Source organism: Manacus candei, unplaced genomic scaffold, assembly GCF_025592945.1.
Source record: "Manacus candei isolate 608988 ecotype Guabito, Panama unplaced genomic scaffold, ASM2559294v1 h1tg000037l, whole genome shotgun sequence".
NCBI lineage: Eukaryota > Metazoa > Chordata > Aves > Passeriformes > Pipridae > Manacus > Manacus candei.
In genome coordinates, this window is record NW_026138085.1 from 4,016,307 (window position 1) to 4,031,907 (window position 15,601).

Genomic DNA, 15,601 nt, shown 5'->3' on the forward strand with positions numbered 1-15,601 from the left:
AATGAAATTTTGTTCTAGTAGCTGTCAGTGTGAAGAGCATATGGAAATTGTGTGCCTGGAATAGATTGCAAAGCAAGTGGGGACAGTAAATATTCAGTGCTGCTTGCATCCTTTATTGATTTATCCTTCTTCATTGAATGTTATATGCTGGAAATAAGTCTTAATATTCTGAATCTGAGGCTTTTCAGGGGAGTCTAATCTGCTTTTCTTTAGACCTTATTCAGAGTTGGTTAAAAAATACAACAGTTGATAAAATGTGACTTTTCAGTTGCTTCAAGCATTTTGCTGTTCATATATTATGTAATCCTTTAAAAAAGCCTTATATCTCAATTCATACATGCAAATGATATGTTCTCTTTGTGTTTCCTCAGTGATTTGAGCAACAACAGCATCAGTGTGTTGGCCAATCACACCTTCAGCAACATGACCCAGTTATCAACCCTGTAAGTGGCCCAAAGTTTTGTATCAGTTTTAATTGTTTTTCAGACACCATCTTAGGTGTTGAGCAATTAGTGTATATCTTGTTAGTTATACATGTGGCTTTCCATGCTTCTCTGGGGTTGAATTGGAAGTGAAGTGATCAAAGACATGCAGTGTTGTAACTCTGCTCTCTCTCCTTCTCCAGCATCCTGAGTTACAACAGACTTCGCTGCATCCCCGTCCACGCCTTCAACGGGCTCCGGTCCCTGCGAGTGCTGTAAGTTCCAATCCTCCCAGGAGCTGAACTGCAGCTTATTAGGATGCACTTGATGGCAGGGAGGGTTTTAATGAGCAGGTGGCTTTCACTTGATCCAGTATTCATGAATACTTTCACACAGTGAGCTCCAGTGTACTTGCACTCAGGTGCAGTGTGTCCAGTAATGACTAGAGCAGGTAAGTGCTAAACTTTTAGTGAAGCAATTTGCATATTTGCAGGACGAATTACTTTTCTCTGATAGTTCAGGGATAGGAACTATCATGAAAACAGGCCTCCAAAAGACTACACTGAGTCTTGTCTCTTCTGCTTGAACAGTGTTTTACTGCCCCACAGGAAAGGGCTTTTTTCTTTGTCTGTAAAAACTTGATCATCTTTCAGAGTGTAAGTTTGCATTGGATGCTTCAGCAAGAGCATCTTCATGGAAAACCTGGGCATTTTCAGAATATTTCCTATTGATTGAGATTTATGCAGGCAGGCTTTTACATAAAAGAATGCAATCTGAGGGGAAGTTAGAAGCCCCCACACTAAAACACTGAGTAAGTCAGTGGCTGGGCACCAGTGGTGTTGAGATGCCTGTCTGAAATATTTTTGAGTTGTGAATGCAATTTCACCTCATATTGACTGTGGCACACTCAGAGATATCCACGTGTGGGTTATTTCTTGGGAGGTCCTTTTCTGCACTCTTTCTTTCCAATGTAGCTGCTTTCAGCAGCTTTCTGGATTGAACAATTTGCTTACAATCTCTTCTGGAAGTCATCTTTATATTGTCTCTAGAGTGTGGGCCTGTTCCTTTCGGCAAGCAGCCCCTTCCCAGCTTTCCTTAGGCATCTACTGAACTGATTCCTGCTTCCATGTTGTATTTGCTGCCTCTCTCTTGCCATCAGAAACAAACCCCAGACTGGGTTTACTCAGTTGCTTTGGTGGACATGCCCCATGTGAAGCTGTAAGGACAAGGTGGAGAAGCCACCTTCCTTCTTCCTCACAGCCCAGAAACATGAGTGGGTCACCACAACTTGCACAGTAACTCAAGGGAATAAATTAAATAGCTTATCTGTGCTGAAATTACTCAATGTTTTGAGGGAGAATGGGCTTTGAACCCTGAAAGGTCAGGACATGAGGAGTTGAAGAGTATGTCCTGAGCACTTTGAAACTTCACATTAATATTTCCTGTTTTTTTGTTTTTTTTTTTTGAAAAAGTGAGATGTCATTCACATGCAGAAGCATGTGTTAATTAAAAGAGCAATGGGTGCTGTGCAGTGACTCCATAAATGTGGAATCAGAGGATCGGCACGGGCAGCCCTGCGACTGTGGCAGCGTTGCTTGGCCGAGACCTTTCACTGTGGTTTCAGTGGTAAAACAGATATCTGAGTTTCAGCCTCCTAAATTACGAGGCAGCTCTGGATTCCCAGTTTTCATTAGTAAAAACAAGAAAGATACGTGAGTTGGATTTGTTGCTTTAAGTTTGGCTTGGGAGCCTGATTTCTAGCGCACCAGGATGGTCACATTTGAGCTGTTACATGAGACCTGAAATTCAGCCACAGATTAATATACTCTGTTTCATGGCCAAATAAATTATTCCATATGGAACTGTCTTCTGGCCCGCTTCTGATGTGCAAGCTAGCTTGATTAAAGCTAGTGTGGGGCTCTCTGCCCCGAATTACAGTGTAGATAAACCATGCCTCCCTCTTTCCAATAGCTACAATTTGTCTTTTCACTTCTGTCCTTGCAGGCCACATATGGACAGAAACAAAGGGCAGTATTTTAATAGCAACTGTTATCTTTTGGCTTTTTTAAATGATTTGCTAGTCAAACTGAAAAAATGTCTTCCTCCTTCAAGGGAGAAACCCCCCCACTGTCTTGCACAGAGCAGTGAAATGAAGCCTAAGTGGGAACCTCTGCCTCTGCTCCCTGCATTTGGAAGCCTCCAGATTGATTTGATTTATTATGGCCCACAAAACTCTGGTATCAGCTACAACTTCTGCCACGTGTCATCAGTGTTGTTACTAAAAATCAATTCTCCAAAGAGAAAGTGGTTTCCAAGCGACAGTATGAAATCTGTTATTGTCAGTTATTTATTATCCACGCTCTCGGGGGAACTTAAAAAGAGAAAACATCAGCAAAACAATTTCCACATTTTTTGTAATACAAAGAATGCTGGGATCTCATTACCTTTGGCTGTGCATGCCTTTGAAGGTAGCAGACCCTTCTCATGCAGACTTCTGTCTGCCAAGTTATGTTCTCTTTACTTTTTGCCTCTAGAGTAAATACATTAAATATGTCTTTGAAAATCAGAATAATCATACATGTATGATGCAATTGGTCTTTGACAGATATTTCATCCTGTCCTCCCTCTCTTACACTTTTCAGCACAATCCCAGTTGAGAAAACTGCAGAGTCAACATGTTTGTGTTTAAGCCTTAATATCTATCAGTGTTTACACAATCAGACCTTTAATCTCAGTCTTCACATGGTTTATCCACAATGGCAGCCTGAGTGTACTGGGGACCACACGACACAGAGTCTGGAGAATTCTTTTAATAAGCAGAAGTTGATATCAGGAAGTTTTTGTGCCAGAGCTATTACAGTGAAAAATTGTGGGTTTGTTTTTCAGTTCATTTGTCCAAAGCTAGTCTTCTCAGGAATTAAATGTAAACAGATTAAGAAAGCTGAGATTGAGACAAATTTTAAATATTGTAACTTCCTGGAAGACCTGAACAGATTATTTTAAAGATTATATTTATTGTGTAATCACATATTTTTATATGTGATTCAGTTAAGAGGCAAAGACCAGAAATCAAAATACTTTCTCAGGTCACTAAATAATTTTCCACATTATATTTAGGGGGGGAAAAAAGGATAAAATGAGCTACTGGATATTCTACTAAGATGAGATATTCTACTTTTGCTGAAAGCTGATGGATATTTACTGCAGTTCAAAGCTCAATCAAACAGTAATACATGTGATGATAAAGCTCCCACTAATACTTTTTGGGCAAACCATTGGAACCGGTTTTTGCAATACACTTTCATTGCTGGATGCTGCACTGATCTGACCTAATGCAAATATTTGGCTGGTTTATTATTATTATTATTATTATTATTATTATTATTTTGCATCACAGAATGGCTACTTGCACTTATCCATCATCATGGCTGGGCTTTGCAAATGAAGCATGTTGGTGGCTAAAAAGGCCAGTACAAGATAGACATGTCCAGTTGCAAAAGGCACAACAGAAAGACTCCTTAGGTGGTAAATTCTGCAGGGCACGATTCTTTCTGCATTGCCTTTTCTCCTCAAGAGTGATCCTACTGCGTTCTCAAAGGCATCAGCAGTGTTATAGATAGTGTGTCTCCAGACCTCCCAGTTGGAGGCCAGAGTAGACCAGTTATGTTGATCAATATGGCCAAGGCTGAGATGTTGTTTCAGGGAGTCCTTGTATCTTCTCTTTGGGGCTCCTCTCTTGCGGCAGCCGGTGGCAAGTTCACCACAGAGCAGGATCTTAGGGAGGCAGTGGTCCTTCATCCTGGAGACGCAACTGTGTTCTCAGCAACATGGCCTTGTGACTGCTGCTTGTTCTAGAACAGATGGATTGGTCACATAATCTGACCAGTGGATGTTTAGGATTGTACGGAGGCAGCGTTGATGGAAGCGTTCCAGGAGTCACGGGTGGTGGTGGTAAATGACCCATGATTTGGATCCATATAAGAGAGTAGACAGCACTGTGGCTCTGTAAACACTGATCTTTGTACTTTTCTTCAAGTGTTTATTTTGCCAAACTCTCTTATGAAGCTTTCCAAAAGCACTGTATGCCTTTGCTAACCTGTTGTCTATCTCCCCATCAATCTTACCATCTGAGGAGATGAGGCAACCTAGGTAATTAAAGTACTGGACTGAACTGAGCACTGATTGGCCAATGGTGATATGGGGATGATGGAAGACTTCCTGAGGTGCAGGTTGATGGAGAACTTCTGTCTTTTTTAAGCTGACTTCCAGCCTAAAGAGCTCAGCAGCATCTGCAAAGCAGGATGTTAAACGCTGCAGAGCTGCTTCTGTGTGGGCAGCAAGGGCGGTGTCATCAGCATAGAGCAGCTCCTGGACTAGATGGTTTAAGGTGCTTGCTCTAGAACAGATGTATTGGTCACATAATCTGACCAGTGGATGTTTAGGATTGTTCGGAGGCAGCGTTGATGGAAGCGTTCCAGAAGTCGCAGGTGGTGGCAGTAGATGACCCATGATTCGGAACCATACAAGAGAGTAGACTGCACTATGGCTCTGTAAACACTGATCTTTGTGCTTATCCAGATGACCTGTAAAAACTCTGCAGTTGTGAGTATGGAGCAGTGACACTGAGGCTTCCCACTGTCCCTGACACCTGAGCTGTGCCAGGTCCTGCAGGGTTTGGCATCCCTCAGGGTTCACTGTCGGTGTTTGCCCCTGATGGGATGTGGCTCTGTGAGCTCGGCCAAGCCTTTGGCCACATTTGTCTTCACTGAAAACACATCCCCTCTGTGTCTGCAGTAACCCAATGCTGTGGACAATGGGCTGGCAGGCAGGACGTGGGAAGGGTTAGTGAAAGAAAAACAACCAAAAAACTCCAGCCCTAAAGGATATGCTGAATTCATTTCCCTCCCTGAAGACAAAGGAATAAGTTAGTGAGATTAAGTTTTGACTTCAGGAATTAGTGTGTTTTGTTACTCTGTCCTCCAGATGAGATCCACATCACCTTAAATCCACACCCCTGCTGCTTACCAGTGTTTAGACAAGAGGATTGCTAGAAGTTCTGCTTTTGGGGGAGAACACACACATCAGTGTGTGGGCTTTAACTGTCCTAGTGTTAAAGATTTTATTTGGCCATTTGCTTATAAGGATTTTTGATATAAAAATGAGCTCCTGTTGGTGATTCAAGAGGAAAAATATTTTATTGCACTATTGAATTATCTTGCCATTGTTTATTATTGTGAGTTTTAAGTTTGTTAGCATTTGTCATTTCGTTTTAGCTGCCTGGGTGATGATGTTGCTGTAATTTTTTTACTAAAATGCAGGCATTTGCATCCATGTGTTTGAGATATGTAATAAAGCCAGTCATTTTAAATGTTTTTTTTATTTTTGCTGGGATTATCTTCTTGCTGATAAATGGTTATGTCATTCTTCAGCTTCTCTTGGAAGAGTCTCCAGTACACCTAGGAAAGAAAACCTTCACAGAATAAACACAACTAATACAACACAAAGAGAAATATTAAATTCTACTGTCTGTTCACAGAGAATCATCTTGCAGATCTTTAAGCTGTTTAAAAGATCAGAAATTAGGAATGGCTGCTTATTTAAATGTGCTCACATTACTGAAGTCTGAAGGAAGGAATATTTTGCATCCTCAAACCAACAAAAACACTCCTTATTTAATAGCTGTGGGGTTTGTCTCAGTCAGTTGGTCATTCTGTAGAGAATTAGAGAGTATGTTTTATCTGGAGTTACTGTGTGGGAGCTCAAATCCTTCCTGTTCCTGGTCAGATTAATTGCTTGGAGATCCATCCTTTTATATGTCAAGTTATCACTAATAGCCAAAACCAAGGTGTGCTTAAAAGAAAATTTCAGAATCAGGATGTTGGGAGGGGAAGCTTTTGGCATACTGGCAGTGAGAACTGGAGAGAGGTGCCAGCAGGATAACTGTGCTGCAGTTTTTGTGGGTTTATGCTCTGTAGAAAAGCTTTGCAGCACAGTGAGATAGAAAATGCAGCTGCAATGAGCTGTGAAACGTGATTGTGGTGACATTGCTTGTGCTCACATAGGTCACAGACCCAGGGAGACAGGACAAGGGGGATCTTCCCCTGGCAAATTTGGCTTTCCTTGCTGTGTGTACTGACACAAGGCAGGGTGTAAAGGTAGAATTTGTAACAGTTATAAGGCATCATGGAGATCCTGGTGCAGCTTATAGTGGTGTTAGGGAAGGAAGGATGCAAAAAGAGATGCTTTTGTTTTCATTTGGGGCTGTTGTGTTTTTCTGTGGGTCTAGATCTGGGTTGTTCTAAATAAACTTAGTGTTTCAAGAATAGGCACACTCACAGAAATAGAAAGTGTGATTGCATTGTCAACAAATTAGCGGGTAAGTTAGAAAATAAATGACTCCAGGGCAAGAGCTGCTACAAAACTGACACATAGCAGCCTTCTGTTTTCCAGCCTCCTCTGCCATGTCTGGAGCAGTGACAGTAATTCCCATTTATGCTTCCTTATGTAACCCACACATAAATGTATTTCTTAGAAAAGAGATGAAGTGGATGCTTAAATTGCCCTGGAAACAGGGGAGAACTCTTTCACAAGGGTCCTGAAAACCCTGCTAGAAAAATGTTAGTTTCTTTGCACAGGGTGAATAATGTCCTAAAACAACTAATTTCAAGTACTTTCCTTGGTAGCACAAATGTACTTGTCAAATGGGTTTTAAAAACACCACACATAGAAGTATTTCCTACTGTAAGAATGGGAAACTAGAACGGGAGAGCACAGCCATATTTGCCCTCGGGGACCCTTGCTCTCTCCTAGGATCTCTCTGAAGTCAATATTTAATTTAACTTTCACAGTTCTTATTTTCCCTGTTCTGTTTTTGCCGTGTTTCTGGCTAATGGGATTCCATAAGAGAACACAGGTCTGTATGTGGGGGTCTGCTTGTCATCAATACACTTTTAATGGCATAAATAGTATGTCACCTCTTTAATTTACAGCCGCAGTCACCAGTGATTCTGATTGTACCATTGTTTTAAATGCCAGCATCTAGAAGTAGAAGTAATAATGCATAAAGTGTGGAAACTCAAGAGTTGTGAAGCTCATAAAAACTCTCAAAGAAACAAAATTAAATACCCTTTTTAAGCATTAATCCGTTTACTTGTGTAGTAAAGGGAGCAGGGAGCAGACAAAATACTGTGGTTTGCTACCTTCCTGCTTCTCTCTCTTCTAGGACACTCCATGGGAACGATATTTCCAGTGTTCCTGAAGGTTCCTTCAATGACCTGGTATCCCTGTCCCATCTGTAAGTACTTCTGCTTGGGTTCATCTGTTTGATTGATGGCTTCAGATTTATAAAACACTGCATATTATTACCAGTGTAGGACTGTGTAGCTCTTCTGGTTTTCCTGCTCACTTTTCATATTGTGCTCTGGATATTCATAGTGCATCTGTTCAAAAGAAACAAAAAAATACTAGAACGTGTTGTTATTAGTTACAAAAATATTTTCTTAAGGAAAACCAAATGAGCAAGTGTGACAGTTTCCTTCTCTGTGGGCTTTGTGTTTAAGGTTTTCTTTCAGCATTGTTGATGTGAAATGCAGAGTGTGTTATGGTCTGAGAGTGAGACAGGAAACCTCCCACAAAGAGCAAATATTAAGCAAATGTGAATTCTTCCCTTAATAAGTGTCATATGTTTTGCATACTGGAATGTTGTCAGTATAGGAACTTGTTGATGAATCACTACTTCAGACACATCTATTTAATCACGTGGAAATTGGTCATTTCACAGCATTAATACTTCATTCCATAATTTGCAAAAATTATTAGACATTTCAGGAAGTTACTCTTGTCCTGGTGGAGTTCCAGGATATTTTTAAATGCAGTTCAATTGATGAAAGAACTGTACAGACAAATAGCTGCAATGGCTACAAACTAAACCTGAAGTGTTGCAGTTGGTGCCAAAAAAGTGACCAGACAGTGCTTTTTCAGTGAGATGGTGTGTGATACTTCTCATTATTCAACAATACATGTAAAGGAGAGGTGATTTTGTGTAACATGTTTCTTTATCAGTGTCCTCAAGTTATCAGAGGGTTGGGCAGCTCTTGGTCCCTGTGGGAAGTGACCAGTTTCACAGGTTGATGTGGATGTTTTCTGCTCTGCTGCTGATGGACACACACACACTGAGACATACAAACAGCTATGTGTGCATTTAACATAGGTTTATATCTATCTGTTATCTCTTTGCAACCTCCAACATGCCCTCCAGAACAGTTCCCTGAACACAAGATTCAGTTTGAATGGACATATTTTCTGTATAGAAGGTATATCCTCAGACTGTGTCTTTCTGTGTGGCAGTTTCTGCCTCTGTTTCTCTCTGGCAATGAAAAATAAAAATATCTCAGATTGGTAGGGACAGAAATCATGTGAGCAATCTGGGCAACTTGAGCTGAGAAATAACCCTCTTCATTTCCAGCTTACACCTTGATATAATTTGTGTTTTACACAAAGTGTATTTGTTTTGCTCATTCCCAGTATAGTCAAGTCATTTTGTGTGTTGTTTAGACTGAGCTGAAGCCCTGCACCTCCTTTTGGAAGTGCAATAACACCTTCCATATTGGGAATCTGGCTTCTGGGGGTATTTTTAGAATAAGAGATAAACATATCGTGCCCCATTTGTTTGGATTTCCCTCGGGGTTCACTTTAAATGAAGTGCAGACACAGTTTTCCTGGGTAAACTGGTCACCTTAGGGAGTGATAAAACCCCCTTTGGCCCAACACAATCTCTGCAGTCTATCTGTTTGGATATATGTGCTGCCAGAAATGTAAAATACACAAAGCTCAAATGAACAGTAATAAATAGGATCCATAAAATAAATAAGACCTGTCTGGGGTGTAATTTGCACAGTTGAACAGTTGAATTTTACAGTGCAATTGTGCTCTCTGGTTTCTTAAAGAGGATCCTGAAACTTTTAGCAACGACGACGAATTTGTTCTTCACATGCCAGAGAAAGCTGTGCTTACTCAAACTAAGTCATACATAATTGAAAATAAATGCATTTTGAGCCCTTCCTCATATATAGGTCTTCAAGGAAAGAGCATACACTTGGAGTCAGTTTGAAAATTATCCAAGGAGTTGCTATTCATTGACCTCTTAAAGCAGGGGAGAAGAAAATTTTATCCTAAATGTTCCAGCTGTGTGTGCAAGGGTGGGATAGGTGCTCTGGCAGGAGAGAGGTGAGTTACCAGGGTTTTGAGCCTGGGCCTCCTGTGTCAGGACAATTAACCTTTAGAATTGCAAAGAGGCATTTGTGTTGCACAGACAAAACTTTTGGTTTTAGTCAGAGTCTTTCATAACAGCTTTAAGTTGATCTGTAACTGGAAGAACAAAATCTGGATACTTCCCTCGCTTTCTCCATAGCTCTTTAAAGAAAATGTTCACCACATTTCCTTTACACTGTAACCATCTGTAATGCAAATATTATAACAAAGGTTTGTATGTGCTATACACACACTGCTTTTGCTTACTATTTATTGCTTTATTTACTTGAACCACGCAATTGTCTATTTAAGCCACAGCTCTACTAACTTTTTTAGTCCATAATAAAAACAGCACTCCTGGAGGATCAAGTGTAATATTATTTAATATCGACCCAAAATCCGTTGGGGTGGAACTGAGACCTTGTGAGTTAGGTCAGTTCCTGCACTTGTCCTCACCACTCACAGCTCTTCAATACCCAGTGTCCCAACCACTGCCCACACATAAACTGACCCCCTGGTAATCCAGGGATTCCACAAACCCTTTGTAACAGGTGCTGGGTACAGCAGGTATTTCCAGCATATTTCCTGTGAACAGCTCAGATTCCTAGTCCTGTTGAATCATCTCGTCTTTACTCAAATTTACATTAATTACCTATAAAAATAACCCGTCCCCTTCTTTGTTTCTTACTGTGAATGGATTTATTTTAATGGACTTCACTGAGTTGCATCGAAACAAAATACGTGTCTGAACAGAAATAACCTGCCTAGCATTTTGAAAATGCTGCTGATGGTGTTTCACTACAGCACAAGATATTTTTACCTTCTGGAAATCATTTGCTGTAATGTGCAAAGAAATTGAGAGAATATGTTAGAACTCATGAATGAAAATACAAAAATTCACTGGAGTTTCTATAAATGAAAAAAAGAAACAAAAAACCACCAAAAAAACAGCCAAAAAAAAGCCAAAAAAAACCCCAGCAAAGCACAAAGTACAACCAGAAGAACAGGAGGATACATACAATAATTTCTGCAGTTGTCAACAGTGTTATTGGTAATAATTTCTAGTGTCTGTAGAGCAGTTCTATTTCTAATGTAGTTTATAAATATTAATTGACATGGTAACTAGCTTTCAGTTGTCTTCCCACTCTCATTTTATATATGGCAGTTGCTTAATGCTAAAGTTAATTTCTCAATCCAGCTTTCACTGCTGCATTTTATTTGACCTTGGACAAGTGAGCCAGTTGATCACAGTTACAGGGTCAAAAAGTCAACCCAGTAGTTTTTTTCCATTGCAAGCAATGGATTTCCAGGAGGAGTGGATGGATATTTTTTAATGCTGTGCTGCAGTACACATTTAATTTTGATGAATGAGGCCCAGACAGGGTTTGAACCTCTGAACTCTCATTATGAATCTGTCTAGGGCACAGTGGGTTCATTAGTCACTCCAGTAGAAATGTATCAACAAATTTACTGAGGTTTCTATCTTAATATCCTGCCTGATATGTTTTTATTTGAAAGAAGCTTGAGTTTAAAGTACCACCTTAAAAATAGTTTATAGCATATGCAGAAATTTTAAAGTCTAAAACCCAGTTTGAATTACTGGTTTCTTTACTATCTCTTGCCTGTGCTAATCTTTATTTAGTTCATTTTCTTCCCATGGCAATTCAGGTGTTTTTACAGCTAAAGTCTTACGTTTGCTTTGAGCAAAATAAATTCAGACTTTCAACATGCATTTCTTCACACTTTCAAAAATCAGTTGGTTTTAAACTGACTTTTTTGAAGTCTGGACTCTGTTTGTAATTGACTGATTGCCTGAAAAGACACTTTCTTTAAGAGAAAGAGAAATATAAATGAGTCAAGGCAGCACCTGAATTTAAGGTTAAAAGGTTTGTTTTCTTTCGGATAGATGTCCATAAAAATAAAGAAGTTCTGAGAATTATCATTTCACTATATAAACATATCTTCTTCAGCTATATGACCTAACTCAAATGATGGGTTAAGCAGCAAATGTGTTTTCAAAGCCATAAATAAACTTAGCAGACACCAGGTTGCAGTTCTGAAAACTGAGTTATCCTCTGTGTGTGTATTTCATCTGGAGAGGAGTCACTAACCTGAGTCATCAGATCCAAACTGAATTACACAACTCACTGCTTGAATATGCTCAGGAAGGACAAAGAATTAAGTAAAGGGAACCAAAGTGATAAATTTTATGAAAGCAGTGTCTGGTGGCATTGCTGGAGCACAGCTGTTTAAAAAAGGGATTTCTCGTTGGGTATTTTTACAGCTCCCCTACCCAGTGATGAGAACACTCACTTCCCCAAGACTTGGAAGTCTTTGGGAATAGGAACGTAGGACGAAACGTGCCTTGGTGAGGTCAGGGCTGTTGTCTTTGCCAAATAACCTCTGCTGATTGTTCTCCCCCCCCAGGGCCCTGGGCACCAACCCCCTGCACTGCGACTGCCACCTGCGCTGGCTCTCGGAGTGGGTGAAGGCGGGCTACAAGGAGCCCGGCATCGCCCGCTGCAGCGGCCCCGAGGCCATGGTGGACAGGCTGCTGCTCACCACCCCCACCCACCACTTCCAGTGCAAAGGTAGGAGCCATCCCAGCGCTCCCTGCCCTGTCCTGCTGCCTTCCCTCACTCACACACGGCTTCATTTTTGTACTCTTGGGGTTCAGGGTGCGTCTGAGGGCGCGGCGGGTTTGACTTTGGCTTTCTGAGCCATCGCGTTCCTTCCATTTTGCATTTCCACACGGTGCAGTTAGAGCAGTTAGAGTTCCTTCCAGTTCCTCCACTGGAAGGAAAGCCAGGGAACCTCACAACATATATATATATTCCTGTTGCTCACACCAGATTATACAGTGGCACATTAGCACATAAGGTGTTAGAACTTACTGGAGCAAATAGATCGGTTTTGGCCTATGGCCTACCCCAGAAAACTTGGGTAAAATAAGTTATTTAAAAATATAGAGCGCTCTATTTATCACATACATGCACTTGAAAATTGAGAAACTGAGAATTCTTCTAGAAAGTGTTTAGCAAAAGCACATTTTAATTTTCACATCTGCAAACTGTTCTCATCAGCTCTGATTCAGAAGCTGTAGATTATGGAAAACTTGTCATGTTTGAATGGGGTGTACATTCATTCAGGAGAGGGTTGAGGTGCAGCTATGAACCATTAGGGTACTCAGTGATAGGAGTGTGCTGCACTAGAGAGCAGTCAGACAACTAAAAAGGAGCACACTGTTTTATAGATAAAGTATCTCATTAGTGAATGAAGATTTGGACATACCTCTGTGTTCTCATTGTAAAACAAAAAGTTTAGGAGGTTTGCTTAGGTTACCAGCAAGTACTTGAAGGTGGAGGTGTATTTATAGTGGAAAAGATGGCTCAGTGGCCTCTCTTAGAAATGGAAATGAGGGCATAAAGCCAGTTTTTATGTGTCTCAGAGTGCCATGCACATTTACAGTACTGCTTGGCAGGGTGATTTTATAGATGCTGGGATTAAACTGCTGAACAAACAAATAATGGTGTTGAGGTGGGTTTAGAACACAGGTTCCCAAGGCTGAGCTGAATTTTATGTCCTTTCAGATATATCTTTAATAACTGTAACCTTATAATTTAATTACTTTGTAATTTCAGTCTCAGAACTATCAGAACTCTGACTGTAATTATCAAACTACAGCCTTTACAATGGTCTCTCAGACCTGAAGTACAAATACACCCTAAGTACTAAAAATACCAAATAATGCATTGTTCCCATGAAGTGAACCACAGAAAATAATTGCATTTATGTATTAAACAGGATCTGTAAATTAATTCAGAAAGAGAAGCTAGATGCTTTCTTCATTCTGAAACCAAGATATATCAATAGTTATGTTCACTCTCTCCCGAAACTAAACAAGCAGTTCTTAGGCTAGAGATAAGTCTGTTATCCAGGATATTAAAAGTAGCTGTATGCTTTTTATGTAAATATTGTTTTGGTCCACTAGAAAGCTGCTGGACTTTCTAATATCCCAAAATGGGATTTTCTACTATCTCCATGGCTTGCTTTATCCGAATAGAAAAGGAGAAAAAAGTGTTGATTTGGAGCTGGTCTTTGGGCAAGAAGAAACTGTTGATGGTGTGGATAAGTGGCAGTAGAGTCCAAGAAGCTCCAAGCCCTAGAAAAATTCACCTTTGCTCGTCACAATACAAACATTTTGAAAAACAGTGCATGATTTAGTAGTCTTACTGCACCCATTTCCCATGTGCATGTTTAAGACTCATGCTGTTCTGTCTGGGTGCACGTGGAGCTCCAGTTCTGGACTTTTAGGGAGTGCTGAACCCTCCATATCCCTGAGTCACTGTGGCAGGAGTTGGCCCATCCTGAGCTGGGTACTTTGAGATGCAGTGTAAGGGTCATGCACAGGTGTCCTCTGTGACCTCTAGGAACTTTTACATTAAAAAAAAAAGAAAGTAGTTTAACTTATTCTTGTTAAAAGTATGTTTTTAGCCTGTGACTGAGCAGGAGGTTATGTCTCAGCAGAGCCAAGAAAATAAAAGTGTGTAATGTGCAAGTCATGCAAACTCAGCTCTGTTTTTTATTAACTTGCCCTCCCAGCTATGCAGTAGAGGAAAGGAATGTGCTGGGCTGAGGGCATTTTGCTATATGGATTTATAAATCAAATCCACAAGGGCAAACTAATGAACTACTTAACTGCTAGGAACTAACACTGTTCTTATTAGCTCCTACATTGATTAGCTTTGATCTATGCTACAGGAATAAATGGAAAATGTACGCGTGTGTATTATGAAATAAATAAATAATAGAACAAATTCTTGCTTACTGACCTCTAAATCTGGAAGAGCAGCACTGCTGCCTGGCTCATGAGCTCTCCAAGGAGCTACCTTGGTTTGTTCTTTGTATATTTTACCATCAGGACACAAGTAGCTCAGATAAGTTGTATTCCAGCCCCTGTCAGGGCCAGAAATTCAGGTGTGATTTCCCCAGCTCCAAGGTACAAAGTGTGGCATTTAGTTAGACATGAACACAAAGACAGCAGAGGATGACAAACAGTTGTTTATTATATTTATTTTTTGGGGATTTGTTACTTCTTGTGTATTTTTAACTCATTACTGAGTGCCCTGAAGGCACCACCATCAGTGCAGGACCAGGACACAGCCCTTACCTGGTAGGTGCTCTTCAACAGAGACCCCTTGGTCCCCATTTCTGCCGTGTTCTTACCCCTGTTGGTGCTCTGCAAGTGTTCAGAGTAAACAGAGAAGGTTTATAGCTCATGCAGGACGATTCAAAGCAAATCCCTGACTGGAAGGGCTTTTTCACCCCTAGTTTTGGAAACCCTCTGGAACTCCACCTTCTCCCAAACATCAAGTCATCAAATATAAACTTCTTTTCTTCACTTTCCGGATGTTTCATAATTTACTCCTTCTCACTACTTACCATATAATACCAGAAGCTTTGTGCCCACTTCTGATGAGTACAGGACCTATTCTAAACTATTTTAAAGCATATTTCCTTAAAAGCGAAACAAAATTATTTTAATATAATTTGGTATCATTTAAGCCCTTTTAAAGTGCTGGGTTTTCTTTTTTACATGTAAAAGCCAGTGAGTTAATACTCTTATATATTTGAAAGGCTGCCATTTAAAAAAAAAATCACCATTCTTTAGCTATGAATATAACTGTCTAAATTAGCTCTCTGTAAAATCTCAACAATAAAATAATGATTGATTTGGGACCCCAAATGTACTCGGTATTGTTTTGGTCTGTGTTTGTTTTCCTGCTCACTCACAAACATCACTGTTTGTCTGGAAGATTTCTGTTACATATATGAGGTTTATTAAATGATTTAAATATGGCCATGTGTATTTACCTGAATACATTTACATCTTTGCATATTTGGCTTTTTTTGCATTTTGCCAAGATAGC

The 15,601-nt window shown here is 40.2% G+C and overlaps 1 protein-coding gene across 3 annotated transcripts in view; it reads left to right on the plus strand.

Moving 5' to 3' along the window:
• Positions 1 to 15,601, plus strand: part of SLIT3 (slit guidance ligand 3) — a 477,653-nt gene that overhangs the window by 390,499 nt on the left and 71,553 nt on the right. For all 3 annotated transcript variants that reach the window (XM_051793681.1, XM_051793682.1, XM_051793683.1), the window contains 4 exons: positions 372 to 443; positions 626 to 697; positions 7,645 to 7,716; positions 12,099 to 12,262. In XM_051793681.1, the coding sequence (XP_051649641.1) occupies positions 372 to 443; positions 626 to 697; positions 7,645 to 7,716; positions 12,099 to 12,262 (380 nt within the window). The remainder of the gene's footprint in view (positions 1 to 371; positions 444 to 625; positions 698 to 7,644; positions 7,717 to 12,098; positions 12,263 to 15,601) is intronic.